The sequence below is a fragment of the Saccopteryx leptura genome, chromosome 7, assembly GCF_036850995.1.
Source record: "Saccopteryx leptura isolate mSacLep1 chromosome 7, mSacLep1_pri_phased_curated, whole genome shotgun sequence".
Lineage (NCBI taxonomy): Eukaryota > Metazoa > Chordata > Mammalia > Chiroptera > Emballonuridae > Saccopteryx > Saccopteryx leptura.
In genome coordinates this window covers 120,739,980-120,755,692 of record NC_089509.1, presented here as the reverse complement: position 1 = coordinate 120,755,692, position 15,713 = coordinate 120,739,980, and the positions used below count along the sequence as shown (strand labels likewise).

At 66.8% G+C, this 15,713-nt stretch overlaps 1 protein-coding gene across 5 annotated transcripts in view; it reads right to left on the bottom strand.

Moving 5' to 3' along the window:
• CROCC2 (ciliary rootlet coiled-coil, rootletin family member 2) overlaps nt 1-15,713 on the bottom strand; it is a 73,705-nt gene that overhangs the window by 52,187 nt on the left and 5,805 nt on the right. For 3 of the 5 annotated variants that reach the window (XM_066346542.1, XM_066346546.1, XM_066346544.1), the window contains exons 2-8: nt 12,017-12,167; nt 10,434-10,582; nt 7,923-8,029; nt 6,613-6,778; nt 2,457-2,563; nt 1,721-1,921; nt 44-140 (exon numbers count right to left, since the gene is read on the bottom strand). In XM_066346542.1, coding sequence (XP_066202639.1) covers nt 44-140; nt 1,721-1,921; nt 2,457-2,563; nt 6,613-6,778; nt 7,923-8,029; nt 10,434-10,582; nt 12,017-12,167 — 978 coding nt within the window. Of the gene's footprint in view, nt 1-43; nt 141-1,720; nt 1,922-2,456; nt 2,564-4,224; nt 4,303-6,612; nt 6,779-7,922; nt 8,030-10,433; nt 10,583-12,016; nt 12,168-15,713 lie in introns of those variants that run through there. The other 2 variants (XM_066346545.1, XM_066346547.1) reach the window with 2 other exon arrangements.

Genomic DNA, 15,713 nt, shown 5'->3' with positions numbered 1-15,713 from the left:
CGCAGACACCCCTGCCCAGAGCCGCCCCTCCCAGCCCGCGTACCAGTCTCTGAACGTCCGCCCTGAGGGAGGCGATGGTTCTGCCCTTCTTCAAGTTTTGCTCTGTGAGCTTCTCCACGAGGAGCGTCTGCTCAGTGAGGCTGCAGAAAATCAGGGGCAGCGTGGTCAGCGTGGAGCCCAGAGCCCCGGGCACGGGTGGGCCCTGGCGTCACCCTGGCTGGACCCACACGGATGGGCCCTGGCGTCACCCTGGCTGGACCCACACGGATGGGCCCTGGCGTCACCCTGGCTGGACCCAGAGCCCCGGGCACGGGTGGGCCCTGACGTCACCCTGGCTGGACCCAGAGCCCAGGGCCCGGGTGGGCCCCGACGTCACCCTGGCTGGACCCCAGACTCCTGTGGTGTGGCGGGGCCACAGACACTGACCACATCTCTCCAATTGGCCCTGGGCCTCTCTCTCCTACTCTAGAACCTTCAGTGGCTCCTGCTGTCCAGTGAGTCAAGAGCAGACCCCAAGGTCAGCATCCAGGGCCCCCATGCTGACCCTGACTCAGCTCACCAGCCTCATGGCCAGTGGCTCCCGAGGTCTTGCCCATTCTTGGGGCCCAGCAGATGCAGTGCCCACTCTGGGCCTTTGCCCAGCTGCGGCTCGGCCTGAATGACCTCTGCTGTCACGAGTCTGACAGTGATGACATTACTGTCTCTTCCTTCCCCAGACCCACCCCGCCTCCCCTGGGCACCTGGGTCTCCTTTCCCATGGCCCCCGAGAATCTGCTCATGCCCAGGGTGCTGCCCCAGCAGGATGGGCTGGGTCCCCCGCACCCCACATGCTCCAGGCCCCTGACCCTCTCAGGCTCCATCCTGTCAGCCTGTCTGGTGTCCGTGGCCATGTGAGCCCTGGGCCCCCAGGTGCTATGGACTCGTGCCCCGTGGCCTTCGTGGGGCGATAGCTCCCTGTTTTCTGCTGTGAGGGAAACAGACTTTGAGCCCCAGACGTGGGTCCTGTGTGCAGAACCTCTCGCTTCCTCTGGGGCTCACGGACCCCATTGGGGCCCAGCCCGTCCGCCTGCCTCTGCTCCCTAAATGGTTGACCCCAGAGCAAGTGCGTGTCCCAGAAGGACGTGATTTTAGGCCTGAAAATTCCACTTCCAAGAACCAGCCATGAGGACAGTCCATGTGTGTCCACGGCAGTGTCCATGTGTGTCCATGGCGGTGTCCACGTGTGTCCATGGCAGTGTCCACGTGTGTCCATGTGTGTCCACGGCAGTGTCCACGTGTGCCCCCGGCAGTGTCTATGGCAGTGCCCACGTGTGTCCACATGTGTCCATGGCAGTGTCCACGTGTGTCCATGTGTGTCCACGGCAGTGTCCACGTGTGTCCATGTGTGTCCACAGCAGTGTCTATGGCAGTGCCCACGTGTGTCCACATGTGTCCATGGCAGTGCCCACGTGTGTCCAGGTGTGTCCACGTGTGTCCATGGCAGTGTCCATGGCAGTGTCCACGTGTGTCCATGGCAGTGTCCGTGGAGGCCCTCCGAGTGGGGGGCTCTAACTTTGGCCTCCAGGGCTGAGTGAGGAGTTTGGGCCCTTCCGCCGCGGGAACGTCACGTGGACACTGGAGTGACGCCCGCCGGCGCTGGGAGCCCTAGCTGTGGGGACGCGGCCTGCCCTCCCCTCCGCCACGCCGACCTCCGCGGTGCGGTCGCCGGCCCGGCACCCACCTGGCCTGCAGCGCCAGCTTCTCCGCGTGCCAGCGGCCCTGCAGCTGCAGCATCTCCCGCACCTTGTCCCGCAGCTGCTGCTCCGGACGGGCGCCTGCCGCGTGGCTGGCCGACAGCCGCAGGTTGGTGTCGAGGTTCAGGCAGGCCGTGTGCAGGCGCCGGGCGGTCCTGGCTGCGTCTGCCCGCATGTCAGCGAGGCCCCTGGGGCGAAGCAGCACCCCCCCGCCCACTGAGCCTCAGGACCGGTCTGGGCTCAGGGCCCAGGAGGCCCCACGTGGGCTGGGAGGGCACGGGGTCTGGACATGTCGGGCCAGCTCTCTGCCCTCAGTGGGCCCCCTCACCCCAACTTCAGGAGAGGCCCCCACTGTGCATTGATTGTCCCAGTGTCACAGCCTGGGTAGGGGCTGAGCAAAGCCCTAGAGGCCTTGCACCCCTGAGCCCAGTGTCCTTGTGAGCAGACGGGGTGCTGATTGCTGGTGTGTACCCAGGTCACCCAGGACAGAGCCGAGAGGGGCCGGCAGGGACCAGAGGGACCGGAGGCTGCACTCCTGTAGCTCCTCCCTCCCTCCCTCTGTCCTTCTGTGCTCTTCCGTCCCTTCCTCCGGCCCTCGCTGCAGCTGGGAGCCCACCGAGGCCCAGCAGGGCTGGGGGAGGGGCTTGTGAGCCACGCCCACAGGAGCAGCCAGGGGGCCGAGCCTGGGCCCCTGCTCCCCACGCTGACCGGCAGCCGCCTCACCTCTCAGAGGCCGATCGCAGCTCAGCCAGGTGTGCTCGGAGGGCCGTCACCTGCCTCCACAGGCACAGGAAGTCCCGGGGCTGCTCCCCCAGGCGCGCACGGCGGGTCTGAAAGGAAGGGGCCCGAGTCCGACCCAGATGAAGGTCTCGGCCTGAGAGGTGAGGAGCCTGCGACCCCCTCTCTCCCACAACCTCCTCCGGGGGCGGCTGCCCTGGGTCAGACCCCAACCCTGACGGCGTCCTGCAGGCGGGGGCTTGTGTTCCACAGCAGTGTGAACCTGCCACCCTCTGAGGACCTGCGCAGGGGACCGCACCCAGCTCCTGCCCATACCAGGACCCACTCAGCCTGGCCCCCAGCTGGGGTGCGGCCAGGTCTGCAGCCCTCTCAGGACCCACTCGGCCTGGCCCCCAGCTGGGGTGCGGCCAGGTCTGCAGCCCTCTCAGGACCCACTCGGCCTGGCCCCCAGCTGGGGTGCGGCCAGGTCTGCAGCCCTCTCAGGACCCACTCGGCCTGGCCCCCAGCTGGGGTGCGGCCAGGTCTGCAGCCCTCTCAGGACCCACTCGGCCTGGCCCCCAGCTGGGGTGCGGCCAGGTCTGCAGCCCTCTCAGGACCCACTCGGCCTGGCCCCCAGCTGGGGTGCGGCCAGGTCTGCAGCCCTCTCAGGACCCACTCGGCCTGGCCCCCAGCTGGGGTGCGGCCAGGTCTGCAGCCCTCTCAGGACCCACTGGGCCTGGCCCCCAGCTGGGGTGCGGCCAGGTCTGCAGCCCTCTCAGCTCCCGCCTCCTCCTCCAGGACTGAGGGAAGCTCTTGCTCTGGAGGGCTCCTCAGACACCCACCGGGCGGCCTGGCCCTTGTTGATGATGAGGGAAAAAGCTACTCAGAGCTCACGGGGTGGCGGGGACATCACCGTGAGACACGGTGGAGTGACTTGGGGCTGCAGGCGAGGGCAGCGGCCATAGTGGGGCGGAGGAGGGGAGGGCACAGGCGGAGACCTGGGGCGGGACAGGGTGTGGTTGCAGGGTGTGGTTGCAAGTCAGGACAGGGTGTGGCTGCAGGGTGTGGCAGGTTGTGGCTGCGGGGTGGCACAGGGTGTGATTGCGGGGAGGGACAGGGTGTGGTTGCCAGGTGGGACAGGGTGTGGTTGCGGGGCAGGGGACAGGGTGTGGTTGCGGGGCAGGGGACAGGGTGTGGTTGCGGGGCGACACAGGGTGTGGTTGTGGGGCGGGACAGGGTGTGGGCAGGGTGGGGTGGGACAGGGTGTGGTTGCGGGGCGGGGACAGGGCGTGGTTGTGGGGCGGGACAGGGTGTGGTTGCGGGGCAGCACAGGGTGTGGTTGCAGCGCCAGCCTTGCGGGGAACTGTCGGAGCCAGAGCCCTGAGTCTGGTTGTGGGGGGGGGGGCAGGGCGTGGTTGCGGGGCGGGACAGGGCGTGGTTGCGGGGCGGGGACAGGGCGTGGTTGCGGGGCGGGGACAGGGTGTGGTTGCGGGGCGGGGACAGGGTGTGGTTGCGGGGCAGCACAGGGTGTGGTTGCAGCGCCAGCCTTGCGGGGAACTGTCGGAGCCAGAGCCCTGAGTCTGGTTGTGGGGGGGGGGGGGTGCAGGGCGTGGTTGCGGGGCGGGGACAGGGTGTGGTTGCGGGGCAGCACAGGGTGTGGTTGCAGCGCCAGCCTTGCGGGGAACTGTCGGAGCCAGAGCCCTGAGTCTCCGCACCCTCCCCCAGGCCCCGTGTCTGGGATGAGCACTGACTCCGGGGACCCTGGAGGGCTCACCAAGGTGCCCAGTGCTTCCCGGGCCTGACGCCACCACATCGCCGTTCAGCGTGGTTCTGGCTGGAGTGCCCTCATGGTCAGCTGTCCTCATCCTCCTTCTGGACAAGCCTTTGTGGATCCCCCTGCCCTGACCTTGTGTCTGAGATTTGCCTTCCCCATCAGCCCAAAATGCTTTGCTGGGTGCCTTGTGGGGTGCGTCCCTTAGCGCCTGGCTCGAGGGCCCTCTGTGTACGTGTGGGACGAGCCGTTCGCCTGGTAAGTGCAGGAGCAGCTGCTCGGACCGGCCTGCGCGGGGACACGCCTACACACCACAGATTCACAGATTCCAGACGCCACACGGCTGGACCTCGGGGCTGGGCTGGCCCTCGTGGTGCGGAGCACGCAGGCCAGTGACCGGTCAGGTCAGAGGAACAGAGGCAACTTGTGCCAAACGGAGCCGCTCGGACAGGTTTCCTGACCACAAGGCCTCAGGGGAGAGAGGGGGCCCCCAGGGCCACCCAAAGGGGGCATCTACTCGCACAGAGAAGTGACACCCCCAAGCGGCAATCTATGGAAGGTGTGCTAGACCGGAGTGAACTCGGGAGTGAGCTAGAATGCACACACACACATGCACACACGCACGCACACGTGTCCACACACAATGGACAGAATGCTTGTATCCCTCAAATTCATATATTGAAACCCTAACCTCCACTCTGATGGTGTCACCAGGGGCCCCTCTGGGCGGTGATGAGGTCAGCGCTGCCGAGGGGTACCCCTGAGCTGGTGTTGGGGAACTTTATCTAGTTTTCAGCCTGAGTTCACCTAATGGGGGTGCTTTCAAAACACCCAAGCTGAAAATTAACTTCGGTGTGGTCCCAAAGACTGTCAGCACCTGTAGGCACCAGGCAGAAGCCAATAGAATCCTCTCTGGAAGGTATTACCTTCATCCCCTGTGTCAAAGAACTTTCAGAGTTTCTAGGAAAATACGCAGTTCTTAGTTGAAAGAAAAAAAGAAAGAAGAGAGAGAGGGAGGGAGGGAGGGGAAGAGAGAGAGAAAGGAAGGAGAGGAGGGAAGGACGGAGGGATGGACGGAGGGAGGGAGGAAGGGAGGGAGGAAGGGAGGCAGGAAGAAAGAAGTCTGCAAGGAACAAGGACACCAAGCATGTGATGGACACCAAGCGTGTGACAGAGACCCGGCAGAGACAGGGAGGCAGACCTTGCAGAAGAAGCTCTGGAGTCAGACACAGGTGACACACGGAATGTCCTCACTGTGTATTTACCCCCAGAACGTACCACACGTGGCAGGCTCGACAACTGGGGACGAACCCACCAGAATGCTTAAGGATGAAACACACAGCACTTGGCAGGTGAGCCTAGTGGTCGAAGGTAACAGACTGGACACCGGCAGAGAAAACATGGCCAGGAAGGCGGGTCTGGAGGAATCCTCTAGACTACGGAGCCGGACAGGACGAGGAAAGACTGCGCGGGCAGCTCAGAAGCAGGAAGAGAGTGAGGGCAGGCCCGGCCCACCTGGCTCGGGGAGGGCGCAGTGCCAATGTGATACCCACTTTGCAGAGACAGGAGACCGGGTCCTGAGACGCGTGAGCGGGACAGACAACCATCTCCGCATAGACACGGCCTGGAGAAGCCGCACAGCAGTGGTCAGAGCTGACCCCCCCCCCCCCTGCAGCCAGAGCGAGCGGGCAGGCTGCCGGCCTCCAGGACTCGGTGAGGGTCAACAGCTGGAAGCCAGAGACAGAGGGGCATCTTTGGGGTGCTGGGAGGGCGCCCCTGCCAGCCAGCGAGACCCGGTCGGTCTCAAGGACCAGGGAAAGGAAAGACTCTCAGACACTAGCCCAGCACCACCTCGGACCTGTCCCCAGCTCCAGGGAAGACGTGACCGCAGGGCGTGGGGGCACGATCCACCTCAGACACGAACCCCACCTCCAGCTGCAAGTCCTGCTCTCGTGACTGCCCGTGACGAGGAACACAGCCTCCCCACCCACTGAGGCTGAGGCCAACGGCCCCACGTTCTGGGTCGTGGGGCCGTGTGCTGCAGTCTGACCAGGAGGAGGGGCCTCCAAAGACCTCCTGCTCCCCCCGGAAAACCAGGGCGCTCCGGAGTCAGGACGCGGCCTGTCCCTATTTTCCAGGTCTGGCTTCTGAGTCCTGTCCTCCTTCTCTCAAGTGGTGGGGTCCCCTCACCCTGAGGTTCCCCATTTCACAGACGGCTGTGGCCAACCTGAGTAGGGACATGGTGTGGCAGGGGGCCAGCATCGTGCCCCCTGGGAGAAGCACCGCTGAAGCCAGCTCCCCTTGTTCTGGTCCCCGCCGCCCACCCCCACCAGCAGCCACGGGCACCAGACCAGGTGTGTCCCCCCCGGCGGGCAGGGGCGGAAGGCGCACCTGTCTCTCGGTCCAGCGCTGAGCCTCCCTCCGCTCCAGCTCCCCCCTCAGGCGGAGCACGCTGTCCGTCGTCCTGGCCAGCTCCTCGGCCAGCGAGTCGTTGGCCTTCTTCATGTGTCCCAGCTGCTCCCGCAGAAGGGTGTTCACCTGGGAGAGGCTGGTGCTCCTGGGGACGCGGGAACCGCGGCGGTGTGGCGTGGGCGGGCGGCCCCTGCGACCCAGCCCTGAACCGGCGGCGGGGCCCGGCTGACCCCAGCTCAGGGGGTGCAGCTCTCTGCACACCCCTAAGCAGCACCGGCCATCCGCAGTCGGTCCCCAGCGGTCCCCAAACTGAGGCCAGCATCTGGGTGCCACCCTGGCCCCCTCCTCCTCCTGCTCTGAGCTTTCCTGGCTCTGTCCCCACACCTATGGTCGGCTCCTCAATCCTGGGTGCAAAGGTGAACCCCACCAAGACAAGCAGGAGGGGCAGGGGCGGGATCCTAGGCTGAGGGTTCCAGGGCCGGAGGGGGGGAGGGTGCCGGCCCTGCAGCCGGGCAGGTGGGGACAGGGAGGTCCTCTGTGTGCCTGCCCCACGGGGACGCCCGGGGCAGGTGGGGACAGGGAGGTCCTCTGTGTGCCTGCCCCACGGGGACGCCCGGGGCAGGTGGGGACAGGGAGGTCCTCTGTGTGCCTGCCCCACGGGGACGCCCGGGGCAGGTGGGGACAGGGAGGTCCTCTGTGTGCCTGCCCCACGGGGACGCCCGGGGCAGGTGAGGACAGGGAGGTCCTCTGTGTGCCTGACCCACGGGGACGCCCGGGGCAGGTGGGGACAGGGAGGTCCTCTGTGTGCCTGACCTACGGGGATGCCCGGGGCAGGTGGGGACAGGGAGGTCCTCTGTGTGCCTGACCCACAGGGACACCCAGGGCAGGTGGGGACAGGTGGGGACAGGGGGGTCCTCTGTGTGCCTGACCCACAGGGACGCCCGACCCACCCAGGACATTCGCTGCTCCCACCTGCCTCTGGGGCGTGAGCCTCCTGGGTTATCCCCCACTTTGAAACTAGTTTCCAAACGGCTTCCGGCACCCTCCTCGCTCCCCAGAGCCACCCACAGCCACTTGGGGTTGGCCGCACCCCACTCCCCACCCTGCTCTGCCCCCTCCCTCACTGGCCCGGACGCCTGCAGCTGACTCCTACAGGCGTATTCGACCTGGAGCCGTTGTGGGGAAGAGGCTAGCCCACAGCCCCGAGGCACAGTGGGGCCTGCTGCGTCTTGGGGTGACAGCTGAGCCCCCCGCAGCCCCGAGAGGCGGCTGTGCCCGCCCGGCCTCACCTCTGCTCCGCGGCCTCCAGACGGCCAAGCGCCTCCCGCAGGTCCACGCTGTGCTCCAGCTCTGACCTCAGCAGCCGGTTCTCAGTGGTCTCCAGCCGGGCCTGCAGCTGGAGGGAGCACTCACCACCACCAGGCAGGGCAGCTTCCGCACAGAGCCCCCCAAGGTGGAGAAGAGGGCTCCCTGGGGCGCCCCGCAGGTGCTGAGGTCAGGCTGGGGTCAGGTGGGGTCTGGACAAGCTTAGGCCCCTCCACACGACAGGTCATAGGTCAGGTGGGTGGGGTCCACACCCTGCCCCTGGGCCGAGAGCGTGTGGCCGGCTCGGGGGGTGGCCACCGGGGTCTGGATTGTCCACATGAAGGGGCAGGAGGCCAGGTGCAGAGCAAGACTGGGGTCACCTTCCAGAGGAGTGAGTGAGTGTGGGGTCCATCGCCCAGCTGCTCGCCTGCCCAGGCTTTCCTCCTCCTGCTCGAAGGGCCTCGCCCAGCGGGTGGGCAGGGACCACGCCAGCATGTATGGGCCCGGCCGGCCCCAGAGCCTGAGCAGAGGGGACCTTGGGGGGTCTGAGGGGGACCTGGTTCTCCACCATGTGCTGACTCAGAGCACACTCTGGGGTGTCGAGGGAGGCAACTCAGGCCCTGGAGGGGGCGCTGAGAGGGAGAAAGGTCAGGAGAGCTAGAGGCCACCCCTGTGGCCTGACCTGGAGACTTGGGGCTGGGTGTGCGGGGAGGTGAGCGTCCCCGCCGGAGGAGGGGGGGGGGAGCCAGAAGTCTCGGATGAATCTGGGGCTGGAGCAGGGGCCGCCCCGGGGATGGAGACATCGGGGTACAGGGACACTGGCACCCCGACCTCCGCCCGCCCGAGGAGCTGGGGAGAGGCTTGGCCCCCTCTGGCTCCGCACGAGGGAGCCGGCGGGGGCCAAGCTGCCGGGTCCGCGAGTTCACGTCTGACTCACGAGGTTTACTGCTCTGTCCGCGGGATTTCTGCGGCCTCCGTTCCCACCGGCATTCCCATCATCTCCCCGCCCTGTGCTAGGAACCCCCCAGGCCCAGGGCCAGCGGGCCACACGCACATGGCCCTGGGAGGGCGGGCCAGCTCCCCGCCTCGGTCCCCGTGAGAAGGACGCTCACCGCACAGCCCTGCCCAGGGCCACTGGGGGTGCAGGCGACCATGAGAATGGTGTCCACAGTGTGGGGGTCGGGGCACAGGGCACTCCACCCCCCCTGCACTGAACATAAAGCACCGGTGACGGTGGTGGTCTCAGCCCCAATCGTGGCAGCGTGGCCCTGGGCAACTCAGGACCACTCGGAGCCTCCGTTTCCTCCCTGGAAGGGGGGTTGTTTGTCCGGCCCCATAGAGCAAGGGGGGCTCTGAAGGCAGCAAAGCAGGGAGCTGGGCTGACCTAACAGGACCTCTGAGCCCCCCACACTGTGGGCCAGGCCCCTCTCACGGGGCCGGAGTGGGGGGCGGGGGGGGCACCGAGCACACGGCTTCACCTCTCTGTCTGCGGTTTCTCCACATACACAGTGGGGACTCCCACCCCACACTTTATGACCACAGAGGCCTCTTGCTGCATGCAGCTGGCCGGTCACCCTGGAAGGCACAGGGGACGGAGGACCCAGGGCCGAGGTCACAGCTGTTCCTCAGCTGTTGGGAAGGGGGGGGCTGGGGCTGAGCACGAGCCAACTCCTCTGCGCGGCTCCAAGGGGCTCATTCCTTCCGTGTGCTTCCCCCCCCCTTGGGCAGGTGTGGCTGAGTGCTGGCATCGGGCCAGCGGTCAAGACTGACCAGGCCGCCCCCACAGGGCTCCCGGACAGGCGGGCACAGGGCAGGCGGGCACAGGACAGGCGGGCACAGAGCAGAGCCTTAGCTAGGCTGTGTGTCTGAGCGGTCAAGACTGACCAGGCCGCCCCCACAGGGCTCCCGGACAGGCGGGCACAGGGCAGAGCCTTCGCTAGGCTGTGTGTCTGAGCAGCTGACCAGGCCGCCCCCACAGGGCTCCCAGACAGGCGGGCACAGGACAGAGCCTTAGCTAGGCTGTGTGTCTGAGCGGTCAAGACTGACCAGGCCGCCCCCACAGGGCTCCCGGACAGGCGGGCACAGAGCAGAGCCTTAGCTAGGCTGTGTGTCTGAGCGGTCAAGACTGACCAGGCCGCCCCCACAGGGCTCCCGGACAGGCGGGCACAGAGCAGAGCCTTAGCTAGGCTGTGTGTCTGAGCGGTCAAGACTGACCAGGCCGCCCCCACAGGGCTCCCGGACAGGCGGGTACAGGACAGGCGGGCACAGGGCAGAGCCTTCGCTAGGCTGTGTGTCTGAGCAACTGGGCACCATCCTGTCCTCACCTCCACCTCAGCCTCAGTTTCCCCACTGTCGCCCAGGGTCTGAACTGTGTGGCTGACCCACCACTGAAGACTCACTGAGGGCCCGTTGGTCCAACCGTCAGTCCCGACGGGTGACGGCCTGGGCCAGGCTGCCACCCTCTGGCTCACCATGTGCCCACCGTGCCCACTCACCCGGTCGCTGACCGCATGGTACCTGCTGGCCAGCTCATCCCGCTCGGCGCCCACCTGGGCCAGCAGGTCCTCCAGCCGAGACAGCTCGTCCTGCAGGAGCTCGCTCTCCTCCTGCGCGTGGGCCGTGGCGCCCGGTGGCTCCTGCACCCCTGCAGGCACGGCGCAGGTCAGGCTGGGGGCCAGCCTGGGTCCCTGCCTCACCCTAGCACCCTGTCCCCACGGTGGCACTGCGGGCGGGCCAGTCTGCACTGGGGACCCGGGTGTGCGGGGCGGGGGAGGGGGGTGGACGGCATGTTCTCGGCCTCCCTGCCTTTTATCAACCCCCTTTCCGCAGATACCGACCTGTGCCCAGGGTGAGCCCCAAACCAGCTACAGCGGAGTGGGGGTGCCCCTGCCCAGGGAAGCAGTGGGAACTGCTGATTCAGTGTAACCAGATCCCATCCCCGAATAATGAGTTGCTTTTCTAACCACACGTGGGCTCTCTCTTTCCTGAGGCACAGACACACACACGGCGAGCTCCCCACTCCTTCAGGGGGCGGGACAGACCCTCAGGACACAGGGGGTCCCGGGAACCACCCACGCATGGAGTGTGGGGGTGGGGTTGGACTGCCTCGAGGTCATGAGTGCGCCCTGGGCCAGGCGGGGACCGCTGGGCGGCCCCGTGGCAGACACCCAGCCTGGGAGCCAGTTCCTGGAGAGTGTGACAGCGAGGAGGCCCCTGGGGGGGCGGGGGGCCGCGGGGCTGGGGGAGCAAGGCTCTGGGGTGGGGGTGGGGGGAGCTGATCACCATCTGCACTTCCTGAGTGTCACCCACCAGTGTTCTCACCCACCCAATGAGAAACAAATGGGGAACAGAATCAGGATCGGCGGTCACAGGTGTGACACAGACACTGAGGTGGCACTGGCTTGGGAAGGTCCCTGTGGCCTTGTGGTCAGGATGGTGTGGCTGTGGACACGTGCGCCCCCCACCACCCTGTGGGAGGGTGTGGTTCTGTGGCCCTTCACAGTGGAAGGTGACAGGTCAGTGAGGGGCCCGGCCGGGGGACTGTGAGGCCGTGGCTCCCTGAAGGTGGGCAGTGGCCCTTCACAGTGGAAGGTGACAGGTCAGTGAGGGGACTGTGAGGCCGTGGCTCCCTGAAGGTGGACTGTGGCCCTTCACAGTGGAAGGTGACAGGTCAGTGAGGGGACTGTGAGGCCGTGGCTCCCTGAAGGTGGACTGTGGCCCTTTACAGTGGAAGGTGACAGGTCAGTGAGGGGACTGTGAGGCCGTGGCTCCCTGAAGGTGGACTGTGGCCCTTCACAGTGGAAGGTGACAGGTCAGTGAGGGGCCCAGCCAGGGGACTGTGAGGCCGTGGCTCCCTGAAGGTGGGCAGTGGCCCTTCACAGTGGAAGGTGACAGGTCAGTGAGGGGACTGTGAGGCCGTGGCTCCCTGAAGGTGGGCAGTGGCCCTTCACAGTGGAAGGTGACAGGTCAGTGAGGGGCCCAGCCAGGGGACTGTGAGGCCGTGGCTCCCTGAAGGTGGGCTCCAGCTAAAGCCAGGGAAGCCCCCCCTGGTGCCACCCCTCCCCCACACTCCCTTCACCTGGGGGGGTCTCCTTGCTCAGGCTGCCAGCCACGATCTCACGGATGCGGGCAGGCAGGGGGGTGGGCGAGGCCTCCCGGCCTTCCCCACGCACGGTCAGGCCTCGGTCCTCTCTGCTGGCCGTGGGGCTCAGGACGGTGTCCTCCAGCCTCTGGAAAACAGTCGCCGGACACCTGGGGCACACGGGCCCCTGGGCACCTGCCAGGTCCCCATGTGAGCCCATGGAGTTAGTGGAGGGGGGGTGGGGGACCGTAGACTCCCCCATGCCAGTAAAATGCCCTGGAGAGGACTGGGCAAGGCTGAGGTCACCCAGGACACGTGCCCTGCTTTCTCCAGCTGGACAGAGAGGTGACGCCCTGCCTGTCCCAGCACCGCTGGGCACATCAGGAAATGCGGAGAAGAACTGTCCCAGGACAACTGGCCAAGTCCTCACCATGCCCGGCCCTCCGCACGGCTGGGTGCAGCTCTCCAAGGGTGCTGGGAGGCTGGTGCCCTCCCGTGGTCCTCAGAGCCCCCCACCTCCCACCCGACTGCAGTAAGGAGTCACAGTGTCCACGGCGGGAGCTGCCAAGGAGAGGCTTGAAACCCCCAGTGGAGGAGGGGGGAGTGGGAGATGGACAGACGGCTGGTTTCAGGACAGAGGCTCCAGCCCCCTCCTCCCTGGAACCAGGCATCCGCAGGCCCTGGGAGGAGAGTGAGCTGGCCTTCCTTCCCAGCCTCCAGAGCCGCTCACCTCCCTGGGAAGAGGCGGTCAGACAGGCCTGGGAATAGGCCGGAAACTCAGGTCCTGGGGGATCTCGGACTCTGTGCTGACCCTCGGCCTTGGCCTGCGGATTCTTTACACCACACGAGGGCACGGGGGGGGGGGAGCCTGGCCTGGAGCTGCCCTGGGTGGGGGGCGGCTTTTTTTGGGTCTAACTGTGGTGCTGACTGTGGGAAGGACCGAGTGCCTTTTGTGTGTGTGTGGGGTGGGGGGGCGGCCATTTCAAACCAGCAGGGAGCATCTGGACTTGAGGGACTCAGCCAGGCATGATCACCCAGGAGTAAGACAGGCCTCGCCATCACCCTGACGCTCAGTATGTCTGATTCTAAGGCCGTGGATTCCATATTAAAGGTGGCCAGATGATGCCCAGGGGGTCCAGGCACGGATGTCCACTCTCAGTGACTCTCCAGAGTGGCAAACCAGGGTCCTCTGTCAGCCCCCTCCACAAGTCCCAGACTTACCACACTCGTCACCATGTGCCCAGACACCCTCTCCTCTGGGACTCCCACCCCTGGGACCCCTCAGAGCCACAGCATGCTGCCCCTACCCCGTAATCCCCCCAAATCTCCCTCTTGACCCAGGGTCCTGGAGAGTGACTCTGGGGAGCCCCCTGCCCTCCCCCTCCTCGGATTTCTTCCCAGCTCTCCCTGAGACCTTTGCAAGTCTAGACCCTTTTGCTGGGCTCTGATCCCCACGCTCGGGCTGGGAGGGGCAGGGGGCTTCCCGAGTGCCCTCCTGTGTCCCCACCTGGTGGCCCTGGTTCATTCTCACCCTGCCCCTTTCTCCTGAGGCACCAGCCTGGATCGTCCACCTCAAACGCCCCCTGGTCCTGCCCCTTCTCAGGACCAGACGGCCAGAGTCCCCCCTCCAAAGCCTGGCTCTTGCATGACACCCGGTGAGCCCTGTCCTGACCCCCAACGGCAGCCCAGGGACAGCAGCCCCTGGACAAAGGTCTGGGGCAGTGAGAGCCCGGGTCCTGGCCCCCTGGGTCCCAGCCTCGCTTCAGGCTGGAGCCTTACTTTTTACCCGTGTTTGAATTTTAGTCCCCTGGGAGGTCTTGGGGAGACACCTTCCCTCAACACCTCCCCCCTCACCCGCACATGACCCCCTCCAGCCCTCCTCTGGGTGGGCGTCAGAGCAGCCTCCCTGGGGGGGCAGGGGAGGACGTGCCCGCTACTCCTCTGGGCCAGGCAGGACCCGGTGCCAAGACCACCAACCGCCTCTCCTGCCCTCTTTGGAGGAAAGGCGTGTGGGGGCGGGGTGGGGACCAGGCACGGCCTTCCCTGAACCCTCCCTGTGCACGCAGGGGAAACTGAGGCTCAGCCGGGTGGCGAGAGCCAGCCGGGGGGGGGCCCAGCAGGGACGAGGCGCGTCCAGGAAGCGCTCCCTCCCCGGCCAGGAAGGCCGCTCTGCCCCTGGCCTGCCGCCCGGCCCCCTCCGCTCCCCCGGGCATCCGCGGCGCCACCCGCTAACGGGAAGGCAAGCAGCGCGGCCTAAACTTGACTCATTCCTAATATTTACAGAGGGTCACTTATTAGCCGAGGCGTCCCCAGAGGCGCTGGGGCCTAATGGATTCCAGCTGTGGCCGGGTGCCTGCGACGGGCCGCGGCCCAGCTGGAGCGGAGGGGGCGCAGCGGGGGCGGCACGGAGGGGGCGCTCGGCGGCCGTGGGTGTGAGGCAGCCCCGCCCCGCGGAAACAGCGCGGGTGGGGGGGGGGGTGGGTGGGGGTGGGGGTGGGGGTGGGGGTGGGGGTGGGGGGGTGGGGGCGGGTGGGGGTGGGGGTGGGGGTGGGGGCGGGGGGGGGGCGGGGGTGGGGGTGGGGGGGGGGGGCGGGGGCGGGGAGAGGGGCCGCGTGGTTCGGGGGCTCTGCCTCTGGCTAGTCCGGCTCACGGTTCGGACCGGACCTGACCTGCCGTTGGCCGCCTCTTCTGGGCTGGCAGAGGGGCTCCCGGTCCCCAGTCCCCACCCTGGCGGGGTCACGTCCTCCACTCCTAGGGGCCGGGGAAACCCCTTTACAGTCTGGTCACTTCGCGGCTGGCCCCTGGAGGGCAGCACACCGGGAGACTTCTAGGAGCCCCTACAGAACACTGAGTGGCCGGCGGGGACACCGGGCTAGACGTCAGGCTCCCCAGAGATCGGGACTCACGTAACGCCCCGCCCCCTTCCTTGTCCCTCCCCTGCACCCCCTCCTGCGCCTAGGGCGTCCAGGTCGCGGCTCTGCGTGGCACCCGCGGGCCCAGCACCAGAGGCAGAGCCCCAGCCTCGGAGGAACATCGCTGCTGCCCCTGCCCATGGCGGCTGTGGACGGGGAGAGACTCCGCCTGGAGAGACAGGGGCTCCCCTCCCAGCCCCACCCTGCACCAGAGCAGGGCTCCGTTAAGAGAATGGAGCTGGGGGCCCGGCCCTGCTGGTGCACCGCGTGACAGTGGGTGTGCCACATGCCCCCAGCCTTGCTGTGCCCTCATCTATGAACATGGGTGTGTGTGTGAGCCGGAAGGGGGGGTGTCCTAGAGGGTCCCTTTCCCCCACAGCTCTATGGAGGGTGCAGTGCGGAGTCTCTGGGACCCCCCCCCCACATTTTCACAGACAGAACAGGAGGAGGCAGGTGGGCTTGTAGGTCAGAAATGGAAGTCACAACCATTGACCATTCCCGCTTGCTGGTGACCAGCATCGAACCCCCTGAGTGAGGCTGCTAGGGGCACAGGGAGGGGCCGCAGATGTCCTGGTCCCCAGGGGAGAGGAGGATGGACTCCACAAAGCAGCCCAGTGACTTTGGGACAGGAAGACGAGGTTGCCCCTCACCCAGACCCACATTAGGCAGACCCCTGCCCTGGGTGATCCAGGCAAGCCCAGTGCCGGCAGAGAGGGACACCAGGCCTCAGTTTAAAATCACTCTGGGAGAGGCTGCATCCAGTGGATGACCCCAACTCAACC